The 25,536-nt window shown below is 38.1% G+C and overlaps 1 protein-coding gene across 2 annotated transcripts in view; it reads left to right on the plus strand.

Annotated features, from left to right (window-relative positions):
• The window catches only part of Vgll3 (vestigial like family member 3), a 48,844-nt gene that overhangs the window by 15,710 nt on the left and 7,598 nt on the right, over positions 1 to 25,536 (plus strand). For both annotated transcript variants that reach the window (XM_021658048.2, XM_060370621.1), the window contains exon 3: positions 5,873 to 6,400. In XM_021658048.2, the coding sequence (XP_021513723.1) occupies positions 5,873 to 6,400 (528 nt within the window). The remainder of the gene's footprint in view (positions 1 to 5,872; positions 6,401 to 25,536) is intronic.

The raw sequence follows: 25,536 nt of genomic DNA on the forward strand, positions 1-25,536 counted from the left end.
GAATTGCTTATAATTCAATATTAATTGGCAGAATTAGACAGTTCTGTGTTCATTTCCCGCTTATCATGGAGTCTGGCTCTCACCTTATTCCTTGCTGTTTGCAGTGTGGTGTTGGAGCAACAGCTTAAATCTCTTTTGAGGCCAACTTTCCCAACGATAACTTATGTTCACCACTACTCATATCCTAGGGTCACTATGCGTAACGTGTGGAAGCACGTAGGAACGATTTCATGCAGAGCTCAGATGGACATAAGTCACTGAGGCAGATGCCTTCCATTTTCCTTAAATATTTCTACTTACTCGGCAGACAGAAAAGCAATGTTGAGTGTTTATCTAGAAATTTTGTTTTCTGGAAGCTCATATTTCTAGCACAAAGCAATGTCTTAGATACAGTAGGGACTCAGGGCTGTTGATAATGTTAATGACATCGTTGGGGATAATTTTGAAAGAAACTTGTGGCCACCTCACCTGCATTAAACACTCTAGCTTGTAGCATGGAGTTATCAGAGTCTACTTATATGCAACATACTAATTTACAGCTGAACTATGTTTGAACAATATATTTCCATAGTAAATTTTTAGACAAAGAGGGTGTATCTGTTAAGAAACTAATAGCCATAGCTGAATCCATGTTTTCTTGATATGGCTAGAAAATGTCTTTTGAGGTGGGCAGCCATTAGAAAAACAGGCAAGAGCAGGACATTTTTGTATAATATCTTGTGAGTTATATCATACCCCATCATGTTAAGAAAACAAAATAAACTTGATTATCTTCTTATTCCCATGTAACATCTAGACTGAAACATCATTTTCAGTTACATAACATGCTTTGGTTTTTACAGAAAGTGTGTGTGAGTGTATGTGTGTGTGTGCATGCGCTCACACATGTGTGTATATGTATATATATATGTGTGTGTGATTCTTATGTGTGATTGTATTTGTGTGAGAGAGAGACAGACTATGTGGTGTTTGACTTTGTGATTGTATGTGACTGTGTGTGTGAGAGAGACTGTGTGTGTGAGAGAGAGAGACTGTGTGACTGTGTGTGACTTTGTCTGTCTGATTGTGTGTCTATGTATGGCTTTGTGTGTATGTGTGTGAGCCTGTGTATGAAGGTGTGTGTAAGACCGTGTGTATGAGTGTGAATGTGTGTGACTGTGTATGTGTGTGTGTGACTCTGTGTGTGTAAGACTGTGTATATAAGTGTATCAAGACGTGCAGTACTCACATAAATTCTTAACAGAGTAGGTTCCTGAATTAAATTTAAAACCCATGTTCTATGGCAATTTCTACCATTTATTTACTTTTCTTGCACTTTCAAAATAAATTAATCTGCCAGTTAGTGCAGCTTGGGTCTACTTGGAGAACTCAGACATATGGAAAAGTCCTTTCAAAATGAGTAGCTTAGATTAAACAGAGTCAGTGAGAAAGGAGAGAAGGGCTATATCCTGAGGTAGTTGGTTGGGAATGACTGTTGTGAGCAGACACTCATGGAGGGCCTGGAGGCCCTGGGGCTGCTGCTTCCAGGAAGTTAGAAGAGCAAGTGAGAGGAAAGTGAGGCCTGACTCACTTCATGATAGTGCCCCCAGGGATGCGCTCCAGCTGCCTTCATGAGGCTGTAACGGGGGACCAACTCTGGATACCATGGCAAGGCATAATTGTTGACTGACGGAGATTGGAATACACTTCATTCCTTTTCTGGCCTGACAGTTGGTTTTTATAGGAAGCAGAAGAAGCAGGGAACAGGCCTTAAAAGTAGCCCTTTAGATTAAGAATTGAGCTTAGTGTTCTCGCCTTTGTCTTCTCCATGACCTTCCTCCTCCTCCTCCTCCTTCCTTCTGAGACATGGACTTACTCCTAGCTCGGTTCACCCGGTAGGCACTCTTACTGTGGGTTTTCAGTGAACTTGTAGACTCCTCTTGCCTCGTCCTCTTCATGAATGAAATCACAGGCATGCACCCCCGATGCTCTGAATACTTTCCTTTTTTGTACATTTTCAAAGAAAACGTTATGTTGGACACTGATGTTTTTTATCTGCATTTGCTCTAAGAATGTGTCAGCAGGAGATTAGCAAGGGTGACTTATGATAGCATTTCTTTGTCTTATTTTCCATTTAATATTGTTTTTATTATTTTAAAAATAAAATTTGAATCTTTCCTAAATGGTTTCAGTTTTTTTTTCTCACTTATTTTTTGTTGTTGTTGTTGTTGTAATGTAGGGTTGCTATAAAAAGTACCCTAGTATTATGAAATTCTAAAATGAGTTTTAGATCTAAAAAGATCGCTTGGCCTCCGTGATCCCTGTTCAGCTCCTCTGTTTCTCCGTGCAAACTTTTTTCCCCTGAAAGTCAGATGGTGACATTACTTGGCATGCTTTGGAGAGACTATTAGACAATATATCAATTTTGTCTTCTCTTTCATTTTTATAAATAAATGTGTATACGTTCCTAAAAGTGAACTTAACAAACTCATATTTAGGTTTTTTATTTGTTTTGTTTGTGTATGTATGTGTGTGTGTGTGTGTGTGTGTGTGTGAATAATGATGACTCCAGAATCCCAACTGGGTCTTAATATTATGCAGTTCTGAATCATTTCCACTAGCCTTAAAGGTAACGTTGCATGGGCATGGCTCCTGCAAGCTTTTTGTCTGCTTTCTTATCCACCAAATGTGGCTGTGATTAAGTACTTGTAGGCAAAGAGTCACATAATGAAAAGAATTTACATACATATGAAATAAGCATTCTGGTTCTCTAGCAGGAAGCACCGGGTAGCATCTGTTTCTTTGTGTCACTTTTTTTTTTCTTTAAACAAGCAAGATACCAAATAGTGATCCTGATGCATTGATTTCTCCATGTACATATTTTCCATTCAATATTGTTTTACTTACTTATAAAATTCAGCAGTATTTGTTGAAAAGGGTTACGTAGATTCCTACGAATTTTATGTTAATCTCAGGAGGCCCTATACAGACTGGGAAAATATTAAGTTGCTTTTAATTTTATTTTTCCCTGGGGAATTTTAAAGAGTGGTTCAATTTTTATGGAGTCATTCAAAAATAGAATTCTTCTTTTAATGATAGTATATTCACTCATCACAATATAGTACTCTGTAAATAGGATAATAACATTTTGGTAAGGAATGTGTTCATTATGTGAACTTGTGGTGCGTATCTACAATGTTCATGTAACTATAAAATAAGAATAGCTCCGTCTTGATAAAAACCAAGAGGAAGATATCCAGATGAGTGGGGTATTACTTCTGCACTTTGGCCATTTTCCTCAGGAGGTTCAATAAGAGGAACTTGAGTCCCTGGCACATCGTTATGGAACAGGGATTGTCAGTTTTCATATTCCGGTTCTGGTTGTACCAGGAGATAGACATTTTGAACATAATGAAGAATTTCGTACCAAAGACAGAAGGTGCGTGAGCAAAGTTGGAGATTGGTGGCTGGCAAGCTATCCTACAATGCCCTTAAGGCTGATTCTTAAATGCTATCTTTAAGCCAGTGGTGATTGTCACAAGACAGTCATTCATCCTGTTAATGGCCGAAGGCTTCAGCAACAATTTCTGTCCTTTCCATCTGAAGGAGCAAGGGTTTTGAAATCCATTGTAATGGTGAGAGGGAGATGAGGATGAAACTTCCGCTTCTGGTCACAGGGTGAGAAGTTGAATAATGGAAACACTGGTGCAGATCTGAAAGGGAGAAAAGGGATGTTTATGCCTTGAAAATATCAAAATCATTAGGTAACATAGAGAAGATACCAGAGTATGACAGAGTTGGATTGATTTGGTTAACACATGATACATGTGGAAGTTTATTCAAGTTATTTATATTGAAGCAAGAAAAATATTTTCATGTCTTAGAAGTGTATGAAATGATAAGCATGTTAGATTAACTATTTCTATCACAGAGCACCGCTTAAAGATATATTTTTTTTGTTCAATGGAAAAATACAGATGCTTTTATGTTGAACCTGACATAAAATATCAACAGTTCATATGCATAAGTAATGTTACTTGCAACCTCATGTCCAACTTTAACAGAAATAATCAATAAAATATTTGACAGAATGAAAGTGTTAAGCAGGATAATTACAAGTGGATAAAATTTAATTTATACATACTTTATACCTTTTAGTGCAGGAAAGATCAAGAAGTTCCTTATGGTTACAACATGAGAAAAGACAAATCTGTGATGAAAGTGAAGAGTCACAGGACAGAGCTTCTCTAGATACACAATATTATAAGAAGCCAACTATGAGGTGGACAGAGACATCTAAATAGTCATCTGACCTTGTCATTTCCTAAATTAAAACCTTTCCATGAGTCCTGGAATGTCTCTTATGATAAAGTTCATTTCAATTCCCTGGCCAGTAAGACTGTGCTCACCATAGCACCATAGTCTGTCTGTCAGTCTCTTCCTCCCCCCCCACCTCGCCTGCCTCATACCCCCTGTGTAACCAAATGTTGCCTATTGAATTTCATCTTTTAAATGCTACTGATGCTGTTGGTGTTATTGTTGTATTTGGGAGCATCTGTGTAAATTGTGTACATATGTTCATATTTTTCCTGCTATTTCATCAGCCTAGAACTTCATTTTCCCTCTTCATTGGCCTAACTCCTACTCAGCCAATTCTAATTCAACAGTTTATCACTCTTCAAGCTCATTTTGTGGGTTTGCTATTAAAAACATTTGTATCTCTTCTTCCTTCCTTGAATTCCTCCTGTGATTCCCAGAGACAGCTGTCTGTATACCTTTGACTTCTCTGTGTCTGACCCATGAAAGAACACCCATAAACACTGAGATGATAGAGACACTGAATTGAGGAAACTCTTGAAGGAGAGGTGGATCCTCTTTCTTCCTTCCTTGTTCCCCAGTGTGCAGTATAGTTTTCCAGAGTTTCCTAAAATGTCCTGAAAAGTATAGCTCAACCTGAACCTTTGCTGGTTACCATTTCTAGCGAAGCTCCAAATCCAGGTTACAGTGATGAGGTTACAATCATAATTGTTCCCTCTGTGGCCATTATGAAGTCTACTGTCCTTTGACCATTGAAGCACAGTCTTCAGCCATAATTGCTCCCTTTTATAGACATTATGAAGTCAACCATCGTTTGACCATTGAGGAGGGTTATCTGGTTTTGAAGTGTAGGCCTGTGCTTGCCAACATCTTAGACTTTGCCCTGTCTCCATTTTCTCATGGAACTAGAATGAGAATCACATGAGCTCATGAGCAGCCTTTGGACTATTGTTGGACATTTGGTCGCTCTCAATAAATGTTAACCATTGTTATTTCCAGGACCACAAGACTCCTGGGTTTCCACAAAAGTAAGAAGTTAAAATGTAAAAAATGTATTCTTTTTAATGATCGGTGATTTGGTGAGGACAATTACATATGATCTTATTACGACGTCTTACTTTTGGCATTGAAATGCTATGTTTAGATTAAAATTAGGTTGGCATTTAAAAGAAGTTAGTATTTAAATGTATACACACACCTCATGAATGGCACAAATGTTTTTTTTTTTTTTTTAACCAGAGAAATATATAGCAATGGCATCTGTCTAGAATGAAGAGCCACAAGGCTCCCAACAGGAAATGAAGCTTTACAGTCATTAAATTGAAATGAAAAACCTCAGCTTGGACTGGGGCAGCAGAAGTCCAGGAAGCAAATACAGGGGTCACTCAGACCTTCAAATCTTGTCCCATTCCCCTGACATGGAACTGCAGAGGCTAACCCAATACCAGCTCATTTCTCTTTGGAGGAGAGAAAGTGCATGATAACCCACTTGCTTGTAAAACATTACTGGGCAAGCAAAGGCAAGTCAACCCTAGAACTGTATCTTATGTAAATAATGTGTTTTCTGTCTTCTCAGACAGCTCAGCTCTCTCAAGCCAGCGGAGTAATTTCCCAACTTCCTTTTGGACCAGCTCTTACCAGCCCCCGCCTGCACCCTGTTTGGGGGGAGTTCATCCTGACTTCCAAGTCACTGCACCCCATGGCACCTTTACAACAGCAGACCCCAACTCTTGGCCAGGACACGGTCTACATCAGACTGGCCCTGCCCCACCCCCTACTGTGTCTGAGTCTTGGCACTATCCTCTGGCATCTCAGGTGAGCCCGTCCTACAGCCACATGCATGACATGTACATGCGGCATCACCACCCTCACGCCCACATGCACCACCGCCACCACCACCACCACCACCATCCAGCTGCTGGCTCTGCCTTGGATCCTGCATACGGGCCCCTGCTAATGCCGTCAGTACGTGCCGCCAGGATTCCTGCTCCACAGTGTGACATCACAAAGACAGATCCGACTACAGTCACCACTGCTACCTCAGCATGGGCCGGAGCCTTTCATGGGACCGTGGACATCGTGCCGAGTGTGGGCTTTGACACAGGTGAGCAGACGGATTTCCTCCTTTCTAGAAAAAGAAGAAAAAGATGAGGCATCGTTTTTGGAAGATGCATTTTGCAGTAGTTTTCTCTTGAAGCTAACGTGCTTGCAGAACAGAGCCATTTTGCAACAATTCCCACATTCCTGTGGAAAGTAGAGTGACTAGCTCATGAAAGCTTAGCCCAGCCTGAGAAAGGGCTCAGCACTTTTCTTCCATCTCCAATGTGGGGAATCTGTTCCTTTGAACTAAATCTCTCATACCTTGTGTTTATAAATAACTCAGCTCTTTTGTAAATCTCCCATGACCGCACTCTATACCATGTGTTCTGCCCATTTCAAAAGTAGTGGTATGCTTCAGTTATGCATTGTAAAACAGATTGTTATTTGGAATGCAGTCTACAGTCCAGACTTTTGAAAAATAAATAGGGACCATATTTTAAAGGAGTAGACTTTTTTCTATTCTTTTCTCTTTTTCCTTCTTTGCCTTGTGTTTGTTTTCTTCCCCTTTCCTCTTCCTACGTTCTCCGGTTTAAGTAACACCGGACTTCAATGAGTACTGTAAAACTTACATTCAACATACTTAGACGTAGGAATGAAAATACTTCTTTCCAGGAATTTTGTCTTTGGAGTTTGCTTGTGCTGATGATCATGGTGTTAGTGTACCAGTTGTCACTGTTTTCTGCCAGTTTTAGTCTCCAGTTGAGGCTGCCATGGGGCCTGGGTTTTCGGTGTTGGTGAAGAGTATGCCAAGCATCACAGGCTGTCCCTTGTTTATGCTCATGTGGTAGCAGAAGCTGAAGCTGAAGGTTTTACTGTTGGAGTCTCGGCACGGTAGCTGCTGTGTTTCACATCTGTGGCCTGTGCAGTCAGAGTACCAGGCAGGGGATGATCTCTCCTTCTGCATGTTCTGTTCGGTCAGCAAGGAGGAAATAGGCATGATTCCTTGTTGCTCTCTGTTAACTTTCGCATGTTTTTGCACTTGCAAAGATGGGAGTGAGTCTGATCCACACATTTTTTTTTTCACAACTCCAAATTGAAATAATCTCATAAAGATGAAACTTGCTCTTACCTTTGGAAGCAGACAAGAGAGGATTTTTGTTCACTGAACTATCTTGGGAGGATATCCGTTGGCTTACTAGGCCATGATTTAACATTTATTAAGCATTTACTGTATGCAATTAGCAATTTACTCTTCCCTTATACATGTATGTCAACATAATTAGTATATTTTTGTATTATACAAAATATTTATATGCGTATATAATAGGTTTCTGAATAAATGATAGCTTTCTCAAGACCCTATTTAGTATTCCATATTTCCCCAACAGATCCTAGTACTTGCTCCAAGAAAATGCTGAGCGAGCCGCTCTGTGATTCACCGTGCAGTAGCATTAACAGAGCTGTTAGCAAGCAAGGTGGTAAATGATAACAGTACAATGACTAGTACTGTGGAAGAGAAATTTCCTTATTGGCTGTACAAAAGGCTACTCATGGTCAGTGTAAGCTGAGTAATTAGATAGTAATTATGATTCATCCCTAGTCTATGCTTCACTCAACTAGAAAAACACACAGATTAAGATAAATTATTGGCATAATCATTGGATGTCTCTGACGAGACTGATTTCCACAGTGGGCTCTATTATCTTGAATGAAATTTACATCCAACAAACACCAGGGGAAGTCTGGGCTTCAGAGACTCTTTCCAGAGTCACCTCTACCACGTTTCAGAATGCCATGACTATAAAGCAAATTGATGTTTGCTGTAGCTGCCTCTGAAAAGAATGACTTAAGGCACAAAATGATGTGTTTACCCTGCAAAAGACTGTTAAAAAAAAAAAAAAGGAGCCAGGACTTCGTGTATGGGCCGTGAGGAGAGACTGAAAGACACTGAATCACTTGTGGTTTATTTTCTACAAAATTCAGACGTAATATCAAACACCACATTTCAGTTCCAAGTGGAAGGGAATGATGAGAATCACTTTTTTTACAGGAAACATCCTTTGAGCCAGCTTGTGGGCGAATGTGCTGGGGGATCATATCTTTGGTGTGAGAAAAATACTTGAGCCAAGGGGTTGACTTCTATATTTCAGAATTTACTAGTTCTTTGTTGTGGCTTGCCTCTGGGAAAAGGGACATGACACTGGATAAGGTGTCTTTGTTCAGTTGAAGCTAATTCCCAAAGAGAACAGTTTCTGAGAGAGTCAAGGCAAAAAAAAAAAAAAAAAAAAAAAGAAAAAAGAAAATATATGTTTCATTCACTAAGTTAAAGGCATTGAGTGGTACAACATTCACTATAAGGGACCAATAAGAGGGTAGTAACTACCTTTCTACTGTTCGAATTTATTGTGATAGAGGATGTTTCTATATAAAATCTTAAAACAAGGAACGAGTTGTGTAGCTAGATTATGGAAAAGGCTTGTCCCTTTTTGAGATATATGCCACAGTGACCTGACTGTGCAGACAGCTCCTCTACAGTGGCTTTACATACATAGATCAATGTAGAGAGGCTACTGAGCAGCCAAGCTAAGACTGGGATTAGTCAGGTGAGGCTCAGAACATTTGCCCAAATCCAGGTATCTGAGCTGACAAAATATAGGTGATTTTCATGTTTCATTAGAGGGCAAGTAAACAAATTCAACTATTTTGAGAATATCTTGGTAAGGGACCGAGTAGCTTAATCTGTAAAGGAAAGGTCATGTGGTTGCTGTCACAAAGACCAAAGACAGGGCGGCTTCTGAACAGTAGGGAACTGGTCCTCACAATTCTGAGATGGCTGAGACCAAGGTCAAGGTGCTGGTTGTTTTCACGTCACAGTAAAACTTGCTTTCTTGTTCATAACTGGTCATCTTTTGCATATAATCTCACAGGTTGGTAGGTCCAAATTAATTACTTTTATAATGGCACCAATCCCATTCAAAAGGGAGCTTTTCTCTTAATGTAATGTATTCATCTCCTAATACTGTTACTTTGGGGGTTTGGATTTTAGTATGTTTATCCAGAGAGAACACAAATATTCCACTTATTGCAAATAAAATGATAATTATGGCTGCAATTTTATTTTGCAGAATTTAAAGAAATTAAGGGGCTCTAAGGAGGATTGAACCTGGTATATAGCGAAAGAGTTTTAAAGCATTCTATATGGTATAATTGGAGAGCTGATACACATTTTTCTGTTTAGGAACAGATGGGAGCATTTTATACTGTTCTGCTTCTTCTACCCTTTTCACCACTACTTAGCCCTCCTTTCATGGCAGTAAAACAATCGTGGGCGGGACTAAATGAGGATCCATTCTCTCAGAACTTTCTGGAAACTCTGGTAGCTCCAACTTGTTCAAGCATATTACTTCTGTAAGTTAGTGGATAGTCACACTTCCCAGTTTTCTAACTCAGCTTGGTCTGTAAAACAAAACAAGATGGACATTGAGCAAAGTGCTTCATCTTCCTCATCTGTAAAAAATGAAACAAGCCCATTCAGTAAAGCAATTAAATTACAGAGGTGCTAGCACAGGGAAGGTACTCTAAAATTTCTATTGATGTAGAAGCAAACTTGCTTTTTAATTTAAAAGTTACTGCTTAGTTATAATTCAGAATAGTGCATGCTCCATTTTAATAATTATGATTCAGTCATTTTTCGTTATTCACCATCTTGTGTAATAATTCTCAATGCTTAATTCTAGAGCATTCTATCACCTCAGCAAGAAGCTGTTAGCTGTTACTTGTTAGCTTCCTCCCTACTTGCCCCTACTTTCCATTCTTGGTAGCTATTCATTTACTTGATGCCTCTACACAGTTATCCTTTTCCTCCACTGAGGAAAAATAGAATCCTGCATGTGCTCCCTCTCACTTAACATCATGGTTTCAAGCATCGTCCATGTTCTATGTGCACTGAATTCCATTTTTTTTTTTAGGAGTGGATCTTATTTCATTGAATGGATATATCACTTTTTATTTGTCCATTCATTAGTTAGTGGATATTTGATATGTTCCAATATTTGATTTAATATGATTAAATGATAAATTACTATGATTAAATAAATTAAATTTAATATAACACATATTACTCTAAGCGATCATGCACAAATGTTTGTGTGAATATAAGTTTGAATTTCCTGAGGATATATCTTGTGATATTAAAAGAGCCTCACTTGAAATTTTTATGTGCTTTTGTGTATATGGAACTTAAAAATTGATTTACTATAACAGTTGTTTCAAAGTATGCTTCAGGTTTTAAATTAACTATAGCATATCATAATAGGGTTCTGGGGTTGGTAGGCAAAATTCTTTCATGAGAATGAAAAGAATTCCTGTATTTTGTGAAGATTACTGCCTTGAGGCTAGTCATTTGTGTTCATAATTTAAAGTTTTTAATGCTAGAGTTGTGCATATTCTTGTGTCCTTAAAGTTTGTGCTGCTGTCACGCTTGGCTTACTCTCGCCCTCCTCTTCTCTCCGTTGAACAGGTTTTACATACATACATGCTGATATGATCAGAAGTCACCTGTGTCTGCCCTCCTTAGAAAAATCCTCATCTTTACCCAAAAGGCTGTTATCACGAATCTTACTTAGCCTTTTCCCTTCTTATTGGCAGTTTAAAAAATGGGTTCTGTAAGGCCTATGGGAAGAATGCTCCCAAAATGTGGGCTTGACTGAAAACAGAATCTATAGTCAAATGAACTTTTGACATAGAGTGTTCTCTAACTTTCTGAGAGAGCACCATTAACTTCAGCGTTTTGAAAGCTTTTTATCCTACTCTTCCTTAAATGCACTTGTTTAATTTTATGCAGAGGGAGATTTCCACATTGTGCTTTTTTTAGGACTACTCTGTGTTCAAAGCATAATTTTCTCAGAATATGCTTTGAAAAATTCACTTAGCTTAACTTTTTCCTCATACAAAATGTCACACTTTCAAGTTTCACTAATAACTGTCAAGGAGTATAGGCTAAAAAGAGTAGGTAGGCTGACGATAATGTGGAGGATGAAAGGCTCTAGAGACGATGGGAAGAGGAACTTCAAGCAAACACAGAGTACTGAACTGGGTTTCTAGGTGCAAGGAGGAATAAAATGTGGGGGGCTTGTAGCTGTTTGCATTTGTAGTCCACACATGCATGTGATGACCAAAGTGATTGCAAACGTGTGCATTGTATTATCAAACACACACAAGATCACAAAAGTATTTCTAGTCTGCTTACCTTTCACTGATCATGAAGATTCTCACATTTCAGTGGAATGCTGACATTCTAATTTAAAGTTTTTGTTCATAATTTTCTAATGTAAGATGTACAATCTTGCAATCCCCAGTCTTTTTATTTTTTTATTATTATTTTTAATTTTCTAGTGAAGCTCTGCCAGTGAGGCATCTTTACTGAAATACAAAGCTAACTTCATTTGTAGTTTTCACATTGTTCGCTACATTTGAATTTACCAGAAGTAAAAGGAGTTTTGCTTTGTGATGTAGCTTCTCTATAAACACAAGCTGTCCCTGGCTTCAGCTTGTCTTCATCTGTAGATCCACAGATTTATTTCTCTTACAAGCCCTCATGTTATTTCTGCTACAAGTTTGTTATGATTTTGCTTTTTACTATGATGAATGTCAGAATGCCTTATATAAGTGTGTGTGTGTGTGCACGCATGTATGCACACAAGTGCAAATGCATATGTGCAGGTGACCTAAAATTAAAATTCAAAGGAAAGCAAAACACCTTCCTGCACTACGTCATAGGCTGACGTTATTCTGGCTTTTAAAAATACATCTGAAGACAGACACACATTTATATGTTACTACTAAATATTTGGATTCAGTGAAAGAATCTTTACACGAGACTTCCCCAAACTATGATGATAGCTAAAATCTGGTTCATCTCTCGCTAACCAAGATATCTTCAGATTTCAAATCAAGACTGCAAATTAAGATATTACATTGTTGCCAGGTAGAGAAACAAAATTATTCTAGATATTAGAGCAGTGAAGACAGATTACTTGTGAAATGAAGGCCGTGAAGTTTCCATAGACACAGAATACTATATTTCTATGACTCCATTATGATATTGAGGCATAAACTGTATTGTTTCTAAAGGAATCTTTCTTGAAGCCAATGTGATGGGTCATTTGGATAAAGGACGCTTGCCCAAGTCTGATGATGTGAGTTTGATCCGCATGACCAACGTGATGGAAGGACTGAGACAGTTAACTAGCCAAAGTCCGTGGACCTCTGCATGTGCCATGCATTCTCTGCTGCTCTCTTTTGTTTTCCATGGGCACCGCACTCACATGTACAAACCCACATGAAATCATACATGGATGCACATAAAAAATAAATCTGACAAGTGCCTGTCTTTAATTCCAGCACTCGGGAGACAAAGCTGGCGGATCTCTGGGAGTTTGAAATTAGCTTTATCTACATAGTGAGTTTCAGGTCACGCAGGGCTATAAAACAAGCCCTGTCTAGAAAACAAATTAGTATAAAAAAAACTGAAAATAATTTCTCTGAGAACATATATTTTTCAAATAAATAGTGAAAACTGAGTACCCCTGGGAAAGAGTAGATGAACACCTTTATTTGTTTATTTCTCTTTAGAGGAACTAAAGCTGATGAAATGTAAAAGCAGAGTCACATTAGTTTTCTGAAAATTTTTTGAAATTGTTTTTGTTTGTTTCAATTTATTTATTTTTAAATTATTTACAGTTTATTCACTTTCTACCCCAGCTGTAGCCTCCCCCCAGTCCCCTCTCAGTCCCACCCTCCCTCTCTCATCTCCTTCCATGCCCTTCTCCAAGTCCACTGATAGGGGAGGTCCTCCTCCCCTTCCATCTGATCCTAGCTTATCAGGTCTCATCAGACTGGCTGCATTGTCCTCCTCTGTGGCCTGGTAAAGCTGCTCCCCACTCAGGGGGAGGTGTTCAAAGAGCCAGCCACTGAGTTTATGTTAAAGACAGTCCCTGTTCCCATTACTCAGGAACCCACTTGCACGCTGAGCTGCCATGGGCTACATCTGTGCAGGGGTTCTAGGTTATCTCTATGTATGGTCCTTGGTTGGAGTATCAGTCTCAGGAAAGACCCTTGTGCCCAGATTTTTTGGTTCTGTTGTTCTTCTTGTGGAGATCCTGTACTTTCTAGGTCTTTCTATCTCCCTCTTCTTTCATAAGATCCCCTGCACTCTGCCCAAAGTTTGGCTATGAATCATCTGCTTTGATACACTGCTGGGGAGAGTCTTTCAGAGGCCCTCTGTGGTAGGCTTCTGTCCAGTTCCCTGTTTTCTCCCTCTTCCTATGTCTCTTCCATTTGCCTTTCTGAGTGAGGGTTGAGCATTACCTAGGGTCCTCCTCCTTGCTTAGCTTCTTTAGGTGTACAGATTTTAGTATGTTTATCCTATATTATATATCTAATATTTATGTGGAGAAAGGGGAACCTTCCTTCATTGCTGGTGGGAATGTAAACTTGTACAATCACTTTGGAAATCAATCTGGCGTTTTCTCAGACAATTAGGAATAGTGCTTCCTCAAGATCCAGCTATACCACTGGTAGGCATATATCCAAAATATGCTCAAGTATACAAAACGACATTTACTCTACCATGTTCGTAGTAGCTTTATTCATAATAGCCAGAACCTGGAAACAACACAGATGTCCCTCAACTGAGGAATGGATACAGAAATTGTGGTACATTTACACAATGGAATACACCTCAGCAATTAGAAACAAGAAAACCACGAAACTTGCTGACAAATGGTGAGAACTAGAAAAGTTCATCCTGAGTGAGGTAACCCAGAAAGACAACACATGATATATGTACTCACTTATAAGTAGAATTAGACATATAAAATTTTCTGAAATTAGCAAAATTCTGATTTAAGATGAATTTTGCAATCCGAACATCCTATGAAAGTGGCTTATTTACAAATAACAGAAAGTCTTTCAATGTAATTTAGGTTGTAATTAATGTTGCTTTAAGCTGTACTCTGCTGGAGTAATGGGAGAACTCAGTAACAGTGTGGGTGTTGAGTGTGTATAAAGCCTAGGTCCACCTAGCCCCTCCCAGTCTGCCAGCCCTGTTCTGAATTGCTGCTTAGTGTGTAGTTTTCCCTTAAAATGAGCCTGTGATGAAGATTGTGGCAGTCACTACCACGGTGCGGCTCTGCAATGAAATGAATTGGCGAAGCATACCTTTGTTTTTATAAAAGAGAACGAATAGAAAACTAGGATGAAAATAATTTAAAAGAACAAGTGAGAAAAGTTCCGTCTATTGAAGAAATGGGGGTGTCAGGTTGCCCTCCCCCTTTTTTTCCCATCCATTCTGTAAGTTTTGCCTCTGTAGATTGCATCCTGAAACCTATGCTTGCTGGTTGGCCGTTGGCAGTCATCTGCTAGCAGACCTGGGCTACAAAGATTGGATAAATGTTTCCCAAATGACTTACGAATCTCTCCTAACCACTTTAAAATAGTATTACCTATAAGACAGTTGTAAATTAACTGTAATTTATATCTAATAACTTTTTTGAAAGTTAATATTTATAAAAAGAAAGGATTAAAGAAAACCAAGCATTACTCATCCAAGACCCTTGAATATTTTTGATACTGCAGTGATATAATTCAATGCTTTAGAGTAAAGGAGGGATTTACTCCTTGCAAATTTGGAGAGGAATTATCAAAGAACCACAAGAGTAACAGGCCCTATAACTCACTTAAAATACAGAGGTGCTGTGATATTTTCACACTACAGCATAGAAAGCACCTAAGAGACAAATGCTGTAGATGTTTTATTTAAAACATATACTCCATTATACCTCTTCCCAGGAAACATATATTAACCATCTGGATTCTGGATGACTAGGAATTCATCGACACTCTTATTGCCAGTTATGGAAACTTTTAAAAATTATTAGTAGGAAAATATGAAATTGTCTTCAGTTGTGTTGGAAATATAGAAGCTATTTCTAAATATTTGATCTCAGAATAGAGAATGATAAACCAAATCTTGATATAAATGCCAACCCTAGAAGTATATATTTTTTAATTTTCCTTTTTTCTTTTTTATATTGTTTACACGTTGTTTGCTTTGTATCCCAGCTGTGGCCGCCTCCTTCATTCCCTTCCAGTCCCACCCTTCCTCCCTCATCTCCCTGCCCCTCTCTAAATCCACTGATAGGAGACATCTCATCCCCTTCCATCTGACCTTAGCTTATCAGGTCTCATCAGGACTGGCCGCAATGTCCTTCTCTGTGGCCTAGCGAGGTTGCTCCTCTCTCGGGGGTGGTGGTGGGATGTTAAAAAGCCAGCCACTGAGTTCAAGTCAGAGAGAGTCCCTGTTTCCCTTACTAGGGATCCCACTTGGATACTGAGCTGCCATGGGCTACGTCCAAGCAGAGGTTCTAGGTTATATCCATGGATGGTCCTTGGTGGAGTGTCAGTCTCAGAGAATACTCCTGTGCACAGATATATTTGGTCCTTGTCAATAGCTTTAATACTACTAACTAATATTTATAGAGTATTGGATATTTACATTGATGGTGTTATTTTAATTGAGATGGATAAAATGTCACAAAAATGCAAGTACATTCTTTAATCACACTAGGCAGAAATCTTACAAATACAAACTAGTGACAATGCTATATCTGGACACTTTGTTATTATGAAATTTATTATTATTTGGTAACAGAAAAGAGATTAACCATCAACAACTGATTGCTTCACACCTTCTGCAAAGCTGTTTTCCCCCTTTTGGCATATGTCATAACTTTCCTTTTCACTGAAGAAAAAATAAAATCATCAAAGATATGTTAAGAATATTTATACCCTCTTGAGTGGTGTTAGTTGTGTAAGATACAAGTCCGGTGTCACAGTATCATGACCAAAAAAGCGATGGAAACCCTCTGTGATAGCTGCTAAATACAAACAAGTCGTGTAGTGTGCGGGAAGGAAGAGAGGAGGGTGAATCTGAGAGAACACAAAGCTCTCTACAACTCTGCTGTTGGCGTCACAAACCCAAGCCACCATTCTGCAAGCCCTTATGAAAACCTTCCCCAATCTTCCATATCGTACACAGGGAAGTAGACACTCTAGTCATACTCTTCTTTGGACCTCTCTCCACAGAAGGATTTCACAAAGTCACATGCTTTATTTGCGGAACTTACTTCAGACTTTCTTCCTGTTGCATCACATATGTTTAGGAATATTCTGAGAGAATTATCATTAGAGAAAAGCTATGTGCATGTAATATGAGTAAGCATGTATTTATAAGCTTGAAGTCTTGTAAAAGACAAGCTGATCAAGGGAAAGTCTTGTTCCTCAGCTATATTGTTGGCAAAATAGTAAAAAAGTCGTAGTCTTTTCAAAAGCTATCCCAGGAAGAATGTAAGCATTAAAGGTACTCTAGCTTTGTCTAAGCATCCTTATCTGCTGAGTCTACCATGCATAAATAAGATTAAAAGCACAAAAAATTAAAAATGTACTTTTGATAAGATTTACCAAACCATTGGTAATGTTCATAATGTTTATCAAAACATCAAAAGGAAACTATGAGTAATTATGTTTGAGGTGGTATTGCTGAATAAAAAATGTGCAGGAAATGATACATAGATCTTTCAAAACCAAAAGATGACTGTGACTTATATGTGTACATACAAATATATATATGTGTACATACAAATATTACTAAATTATGTTTCACTTGGAAGCTACAGTTAAGTCACTATTGAGAATTTAGTGATAGGAGAAAATATAACTTTAAAAGAAAAATAGTTTTTATACTCTATATAAACATGTATAAACGGATGTAAGAGAAAAGGAAAAACACGTATACCTACATATATAAATAGGTATATATATATTACATGTATCTATACACAGTTCACTCACACATGTATGTTGGTGGTACTAAGAATTGAAACCAGATTCTTTTACTTCTACCCATAAGAATAATAGGTAAGCAAGAAGAAAGAAAAAAGATTGACTTGATTAGTTGCCCTCCTCCTTCACCACTTAGGGGCCCATAAAAATGGTAGTCAACACAGAAGAAATTTTTAAAACTTCAAAAGAGATGTTGGCTATGTGTCTAGAGTAGAGTTTTGACAAAACAGTCTATAAAATTGATTCTGAGACTCCTCTTTCCACATCACTGTATTGGGTTATGCAAGGCATACCTAAAACTTCTCATTTCCCCATTTTTCTGACCTGACCCAGTTATGGAAGTCAGTGACTACAGGAACATGATTGTGTTTCCAGATGGAGACTGTGATTATAAAATGAACTCTACCATGCCTTGTAATGAAGATGGAAGACTTCAAAATGAATAATTCATACAGAATGCACCAAGCATCATGAGAAATTGATGCAAGCATTCAAGCTTGGAATATATCACATTGTGAATATCTAACTTCCTCTGTTTCTATTCTAGAAAATTAGCTGTGATGTTCATTAGCCAATGACCTTAAGAGAGCAGTGTTTAGAAATCAGTGGGTGTTTTTTTTTTTGTTTGTTTGTTTTTTTGTTTTGTTTTTTTTTTTTTTTTTTTTTTTTTTTTTTTGTATTGCTTAGGCAGAAAATGAAAATTAGCCTTGGCTGTCCTGGACTCACTTTGTAGACCAGGCTGGCCTCAAACTCACAGAGATCCTCCTGCCTCTGCTTCCCTGAGTGCTGGGATTATAGGCGTAAGCCACCACACCCTGCTGCATTTTCCATCTTAAAATTAATCTTGTAACTGAATTTCAAAACTTAATTCAACTTAAGGATTGCTGTATGAATTGTATGGCATCTACTGCTTCTGACATATCTCTCAAAACTACAAGCACAATTATCTTTTTATCTTTTTTCTTTTTGGTTTCTGGAGACAGGGTTTCCTTATGTGTAGCTTTGACTGTCCTGGAACTCACTCTGTGGACCAGGATAGTCTTGAAAACCCAGATACATGCCTGCTTCTGCATCCCAAGTATTAAGATTAAAGGTAGGTGCCACCACTTCCCGGCACCTTTTCTCTTATTACAAAAAAACAAAACAAAACAAAACAAACAAACAAAAACACAGGCTTGCTTAAATAATTATACCTATCTAAGAAGACAATGTGATATTTTGACTGGTACGCAACATGTGCTAATCAAACAGGAAATTATTGTATCGATTCTGTATGTTCAGAAACTCTTCAACTGTTTCCCAAGGTGTTGTTTTTCCAGTATCTGCTGCTGGGAGTTTGAGAAGTTTTCAAATTGTGTTATGATTACTGCAAAAAACTCAGATGTGCTTTTGGTGAAGGAAGCTGTGTAGGTTAGAAAAACAAAACATATTCATTTCTTGCGTTTCAGTGGAAAGCCATGCACATATTGAAATGTATGCTTCGTGGGTCAGCGTTTTTGTGTATTAGCAAATAATTTTTTCACTATTGCTGTGCTGTTCCTCATAGCTCACATAGGAAAACATCTGAAGGAACAGCTCAAATGAAGAAGGCTGTTTCAGAATTCATTCTCAGCCAATTTTGCATCAGCTTTTAAGTAGGCTGGGAAGATTATGGAAAAGAATTCTCTGTGGCCTGGGGAATTTACAGCTATCTTTATTCCCTTTCAGCTATTTATCAGCAATATAAGGTTTCACAAACAGTTGTCTGTTGCCAATATATTCTGAATTCCTTGGTGAAAAGATGACTTGCCAAAAAAGTCTTGCAAAGGGCTGATGAGAGGCAAAAAGTGCCATTTTTTCTTGTGGATACAAGTTGATATATGGGAGATTTAAGTTCGTTCTTTGAAAACACAGGCATATGTTCCAACACTTGTGTCCTGCTGGCTTTGCTTGTGCTATATTGAGTGGCACCTAACACCTTCAGGATCTCTGAAGCCCTATTTACATTTGTCAAGATTGAATAGACTCTTCTGAAACATGTGAGAGCACATTTGGGTCCAGGTCACAAGAAGGCAGAAAATCCTGTTGATGTTACCACAGGAATGGAAACACATGCATTCCACGGCTGAGTCTCTTCTAATACATTTTGCTTCAACAGAGAGATTGGGGACTTAAATCATATTCCTATTAAAATATACTTGTATTTCAGCAGTTCTAATCTAATTTTCAAATTTTGGAATCTTTTAATAATTCATACTCCCAGATATGAAGTTCTCTTTTTTGGGGGGCAGTGGGGGCCTCATGCTCTTCTTCTGGTTGGATTATCTGTTTTCTGAATCGTAAAGCTGTCATGGCCAAACCTAGAAATCTCTTTAAAGATGCATGTTTGGCACCATCTGCATGTGCTATCCAACAGATGTCTGGATAGTTAGAATCTCTTGAGAGCATCATAACGTTTGGTTTTAGTTATAATAAGTAATCCAAACTTCTTTCCCCCTTTGGTCTTTCTTTTAGTTCTGGGATAAAGCCTGTAGTTTGTAGAGAATTTACAGAAGAATATTTCATTTCATTCTTCCTTATTTTGTTAATTTTTATCCCCGTGTGTAAGATGTCTTTATATGCGCTCTTGAAATGACTTTCCTGGACTGCTAAGCAGTTATCATGATCCCAAGATTTTATCACCCAAGAGGTGATCAATCACGTTGATGTTCAAGCTGAGAACCCAGTATATGCCCATTACCATGAGAAAGAAACTACCAATCACTGTGATGTATAATTTTTGTTTGTCATAAGTTCAGTTTTGTAATGATTGCCTCACATTTGTGATGCCGTAAGTACCTGCCAGATTTCTGTCCAGCTGGACACTGGAACAGATGCCAAAGGCAAAGAAAGGCTAGAGGGCCCCTGCGCAGCAGAGTTTGTGGTGTTGGAGCAAGGGAGGCTCTACGACAGTAAACTGACTACTGTGGCTTGTTGTCTGGGCCTGGGAAAACAGGAGCAACGGGAAACACCTGGCTGTAAATGGCTTGTCACCTCCAGTGTTTGCCTCAGGTGTGCAGGTGTTGCCCTCATTACCTTAACATAGTAAATTATGGTCTAAAAGCAAATTCAGGTTTGGTGGGTTTTACATGTCTACTCTTCTTTTGAAAGTAAAGACATCTTGGCAAGTTCAGGCAGTTTTCACCTCATTGTTCCTGACAGTACTGTTTCTGTGGAGATTTTTAAGTAGATTCTAAACTATGCCTCCAAAACAATGTCTCTATATGCAGAAAGGTCTCTTTTGGTAGTAAGTCCTGTACTTCCGTGGTGAGGCATCACTCATTATGAATGTGCAAGATTTGTAACCATGAGACTAAATTTAACTTCATATTTGGCTTAAGAAAAATGCATCATATTTTTAACAACTTTAAAACATTTTCAATCACTTAAGTATTAAGTATGAAGTCAAGTAATCAAATAGACAAAAATATGTATAACACATTAAAAAGTATACTCATATCTAATGCACAAAAACTTATAGGAATCAAGGTGAGCTTTAATCTTAAAATTTGGCCAAAGATGAAATGGAGAATAAATTATAATCACCTGGTTTCCATATTCATTAACAGTGAACTAATGCAAATACAAACAATTAGACAGGTTAAATCTATAATGATGGTAATAAATATCTTTTAAAAAGTGAGTGTTACAGTCATCTTGAGCACATTTAGCACGACAATTTAATATGTAAGTGTAACTGACTGTGTATGTAGCTTCAGGTATAATATGTTTTCAAGGAGTTTTTAATTTATGTGTATATGCATATGTTGGCAAATTATGTCCATCTGTTGAGGGCTATCACACTGTAGGATGCTGGCCTTGAGGTCTTCCAAATGAATAAAGGTTTGTGTGCAATTTCCCAAGACGATGCTATTCCTGCACTAATCTGCACTGTAAACAGTGGTTGATTACTTGGTGATCTTAAACAAACTTTAAATATATTGAGCACAGTGGTGGAAAAAGTGTATTACTTAGAACTTTTACTCTCTAAATACTATTGATAATGGTTGTAGAATAAGAATTCTGTGGATTTTGAGATTAAAACGATTTGTGTTCGAAGTTATAAAAAAGTATGGTGATTAGACATGATCTGTTTTGATATTCACCTGAATTACATTTCAGTTGCCCAAATGGGAATGCATTCTTCATTCTCTCCTCAAAATTAATAGGAAGGTGCTATGTCCACATGGATCTTACTTAGAAAGCCTTAACTTGCATTTAACCTTATTACCCAAGCCTCAGGCAAACAGATGAGGCTGTTATCATTTGCAGTGTTAAGTTCAGAGCCTCATGGAAATGCACATGTGTGTCTCTTAAATATTTCTGTGCTCATTTTTCTTTCTGTCAAGTGGGGGAAGGTTGTAGTTTGATCGTATTCATTTCCCTCCTCCATCTCCTTTAAGATCCAAATCGCATTTAGTAGCCACCCAACTCTGTGTGCTCATTTTAAAAAGTCCTGTCAAGTCTTGTTAATGCTACCTTTACACTCTGAGGTGTATGGCCATCTGCTGGAGTGCGTTAGACCTACCAGCAGACACACTGTTAAGAAAGGAGGACAGAGGGGCTTATGGGGGGATACAAAGTGAATAAAGTGTAAAAAAAATAAAAAATAAATAAAAAGAAATGAAAAAAAAAAAGAAAAAGAAAAGCTAACTCTTCCAGGGAGCTCTCGGTGGCAGTCGCTCCTCAGCTAGGGTGGGACTTGGTGTCTTTAGCTATTCCCCCAAGTTACTCTAGTTATTCCTTCATCCTCTCCATGGTATTTAACTCTTAGTCCTAGAAAGTTATGCAGACATCTGATTAGTAGCTTGCAACTTGCTTTTTGGTAATGCCATATCATTCCTAATCTGCCCGTTTTCAAATCTTCCCCTCTGCCACCTTTTCCTTTATGCATTCGGTATTGTTTATTAAACTTGGAAGCAAGCTTACTTTTCATTCGTGATCCCTCCCAGATGCTCATCCAGAGCTGCCCATGCCATCTTTTCCACTGCAGAGTACAGATGTTCTAGTGGATTCAACAGAATCTCCTCTGAGCCAACTCCTATTTCTTTCCTGGGACTTTTGGGAAGCTTCAGGATATTTCCACAAAATGTCTTGGAGTTGAAGGAAGTTAGGGAGGGGGAAGGCTTTAGGCTTCTCATGTTTGCACACATGTAGCTCCTCTTCTGAGTCTTTTATCTATAACTTTGCCAGATACCAACCATTGCCTCTTGAAATTTAGATTTTTCTTTCCCTCTGGGGTAGGGAATGCGGTCCTAGTAACATCCTTGCAAGATTCTGTCAGTGTGGTGATCTGGATGTCGGAGCCCTCTTCAACGTTCGTGTTGAAATTTTCCTCTTAAGGTGTTGGTATTAGTGTGGCCTTTGGAGGATGGATAAGTGACAGGAGCTGAGTCCTTAGAAATGGGAATGATTTTCTCCTAAAGGGCTTGAGTAAACACAAACCCACACCCACACACCAAAACCCTTTCTATTTTAGGCGACCATGAGAAGGAATCTCTATGAATCAGAAAGCGAGCTTTCATCCAACACCAACTCTTTTAATGTCCTGATCTTAGATTTGAGCCTCTACAATGGTGCTAGAGTAATCTTTGCTGTTAATCAGCTGCCCAGTTTGTAGCATTTGTTTGAACATCCTGAACAGACTGACTGCCAGACTCACACATTCTGAAATGAAAGCAAACTGTGATCCTCTTATGTGACCAGATTTTTCTCACATTCCTAATTATTCCAAGTTTGTTTGCTTGGGTACGGATATTTTTTTCTCTCTCTTCTGTGGCGATCAGGTGGTGTTGGTATTGGAACTGAAGTGAGGAAATGTGTCTCTGAGCTTTTAGTTTCTTTCAGGCTCTTTCCCTGAGAGCATGTTACCTTCAAACTTTGAAGTCAATAATGTGTTATCTTTGTTTCCTGGTTTACTTCCGATTTATAATAAGCAAGCAAACACCATGAGTCAAATGTTCTCTTTTTTTAAGACGTACACACTAGGGAAGTGGATGAGTCTGGAGCAATTATGTTGCAGATAAGCATAGAAGAGTCCATTGGTTGATGTGAGTCCATTGGTTGCCTGTTACACTAGTGCAATGGTCTAAAGCATAACAGACTACAGTATGACTTCATTGTATTTTAGAAATAAATTTCAAGTTAATGTAATTGTTACATTTGTTAATTTGTAGTTGTTAAAATTATCAAGAGACTCACTTTGTTAGCCTTGATATGGTTTTAGCCTTGATATGATGGTAAGATGCACATACACACACACACACACACACACACAGGTAAAAGAAGAATATGAAAATTGATTAGTATTTTTGTGAACTAATTTTGTTAGAGACTGTTTTATGTGGGGGTTAGTCAAGTGTGGCTAGTATCCTCCTCATATAACTTACAACCAAAACAGTTCACTTAAGGTGTACATATATGCTGTCATTAAGACATAGTCTGTGACATCAGAACCCCTCTTTACAAACCTGCCTCTTTCATTGCCTCCCCTAAATTCTGCATTCTTATTGAGTAAAATACGTATTATTTAGAGCACAATGGAGCAGATTAAGTCAGTGATTTCATGTAAAGTTCCCTGCACTGTATGAGAATGTAAAACTCCAAACCCAAAGAACATTAGCTAGCCTTGTCCTTATGCTTTTTATTTTTTTTCTACTAAAATATCTTATGGACTGAAGAATAAAACCAAAATGAAATTATTAACACAATAAAAGCAAACCTGATGATTTCTGTCAGCCAGTGGAAGTTGTGGATGTGTTAGGACCTACCTTCATATACATTTGGAGTGAAGTTTGTGGCAGAGGATAGTCTATTATGACAGAAATTTTGGAAAATTGCACATGTATGGATCATATAAGGATCATAATTAACAATCTCATCTTCCTTCATTATGTTGGGCAAAAGCTAAGTGGCTTGCTCTTCAGCATCCCGAATCACCATTAGCAATTGTCTTTACTAGAAAAATGACAGCCCTGCTTTTGTGATACAACATAACAGTCGAGTCATTTGTCATTGCTCTATTTCAAACTAGCTCTATTTATTTTGAAATTTACAGAAAACGATGGCTGGAAATTAAGGCAAAGACTTGATTTATGTCTTTCTGCTAAGAAGCAGCTAAACAGTCATGATCCAATAGTTTTTTAATACCTGTGAGGTTATAGATGGATTGGTAGATGGAATGGATTTTTTGAACTAAGGGATGAGACGGAGATATGGAACCAAATACTGAAGAGATTCATTTATAATGAGAGAACGATTTCTGCTTTTGGGGTCCATCTTTAAGTAATTCCATACTTGGCTATGGCAAAACATTCACATGATCTGAGGGAGTCATATATCTTTGCACATCAAACTTGAGATTGCCTTTATTTTGAAAGCTAAAAAAAAAGCACTCGATGATTGCAGCAGTATTCATGAGTTGCAGTGTTGACATTCTATAGATTGATGTAGTCTTCAGTTCTGGAAATACTGTGTCATCTAAAAGATGAGAAGTATTAATAATGAAAAAAATATTTATGTAGTCAACAAATTGTCAGTAAAGGTGGCTTAGATTATGAGTCACCCCACAGAGACTATGTCAAGTTGCAAATGATTCTACCAACATAGTTACTTGAAAATGAGTAAAGCAAACTTGAGTGTTGCTTTACATCCCTGATCCTTTTATTTCTTCTTCTTCTCCCCTCTCCATTTTATCCTTCTCTTCCTCTTCATTAAAATTGGAGTAAAAGTTCAAGACAAGTGAAATCCCAGCATTCTTAGAAAATAACAGTTATAGCATTCTTTTGACACCCAGAAACTGTTGCTTTTGTCAATAATCTCATACTTTGTGCTGTGTAAACTGTGCCTTGGAGTTCTGGTGTGTTTTAATTTTTATTTTTACTTATTTTTTATATTAATTACACTTTGTATCTCAGCTGTAGCCCCTCCCTCAAACTCTCCCAGTCCCACTCCCCTTCCTCAATTCCCACATCCCTTTCCAAGTCCACTGATAGGGGAGGTCCTCCTCCCCTTCCATCTGACCTTAGCCTATCAATTCTCATCAGGACTTGCTGCACTGGCTTCCTCTGTAGCCTGGTGTGCTTTAGAGAGGGAGAGAGAGAGAGAATTTATTTAGAAGTTATTCTCTTATTTATTTATTTATTTTTTACATCCTGACTGCAATTTCCCCTGTTTTCCTCTCCTCCTAGCACCCAACCCTTCCCATCTTTCCATGATCCACTCCTCCTCCATCTCCCTTCAGAAAAGGGCAAGTCTCCCAAGGGTATCAACCACACATGA

Source organism: Meriones unguiculatus, chromosome 17 (genome assembly GCF_030254825.1).
Source record: "Meriones unguiculatus strain TT.TT164.6M chromosome 17, Bangor_MerUng_6.1, whole genome shotgun sequence".
Lineage (NCBI taxonomy): Eukaryota > Metazoa > Chordata > Mammalia > Rodentia > Muridae > Meriones > Meriones unguiculatus.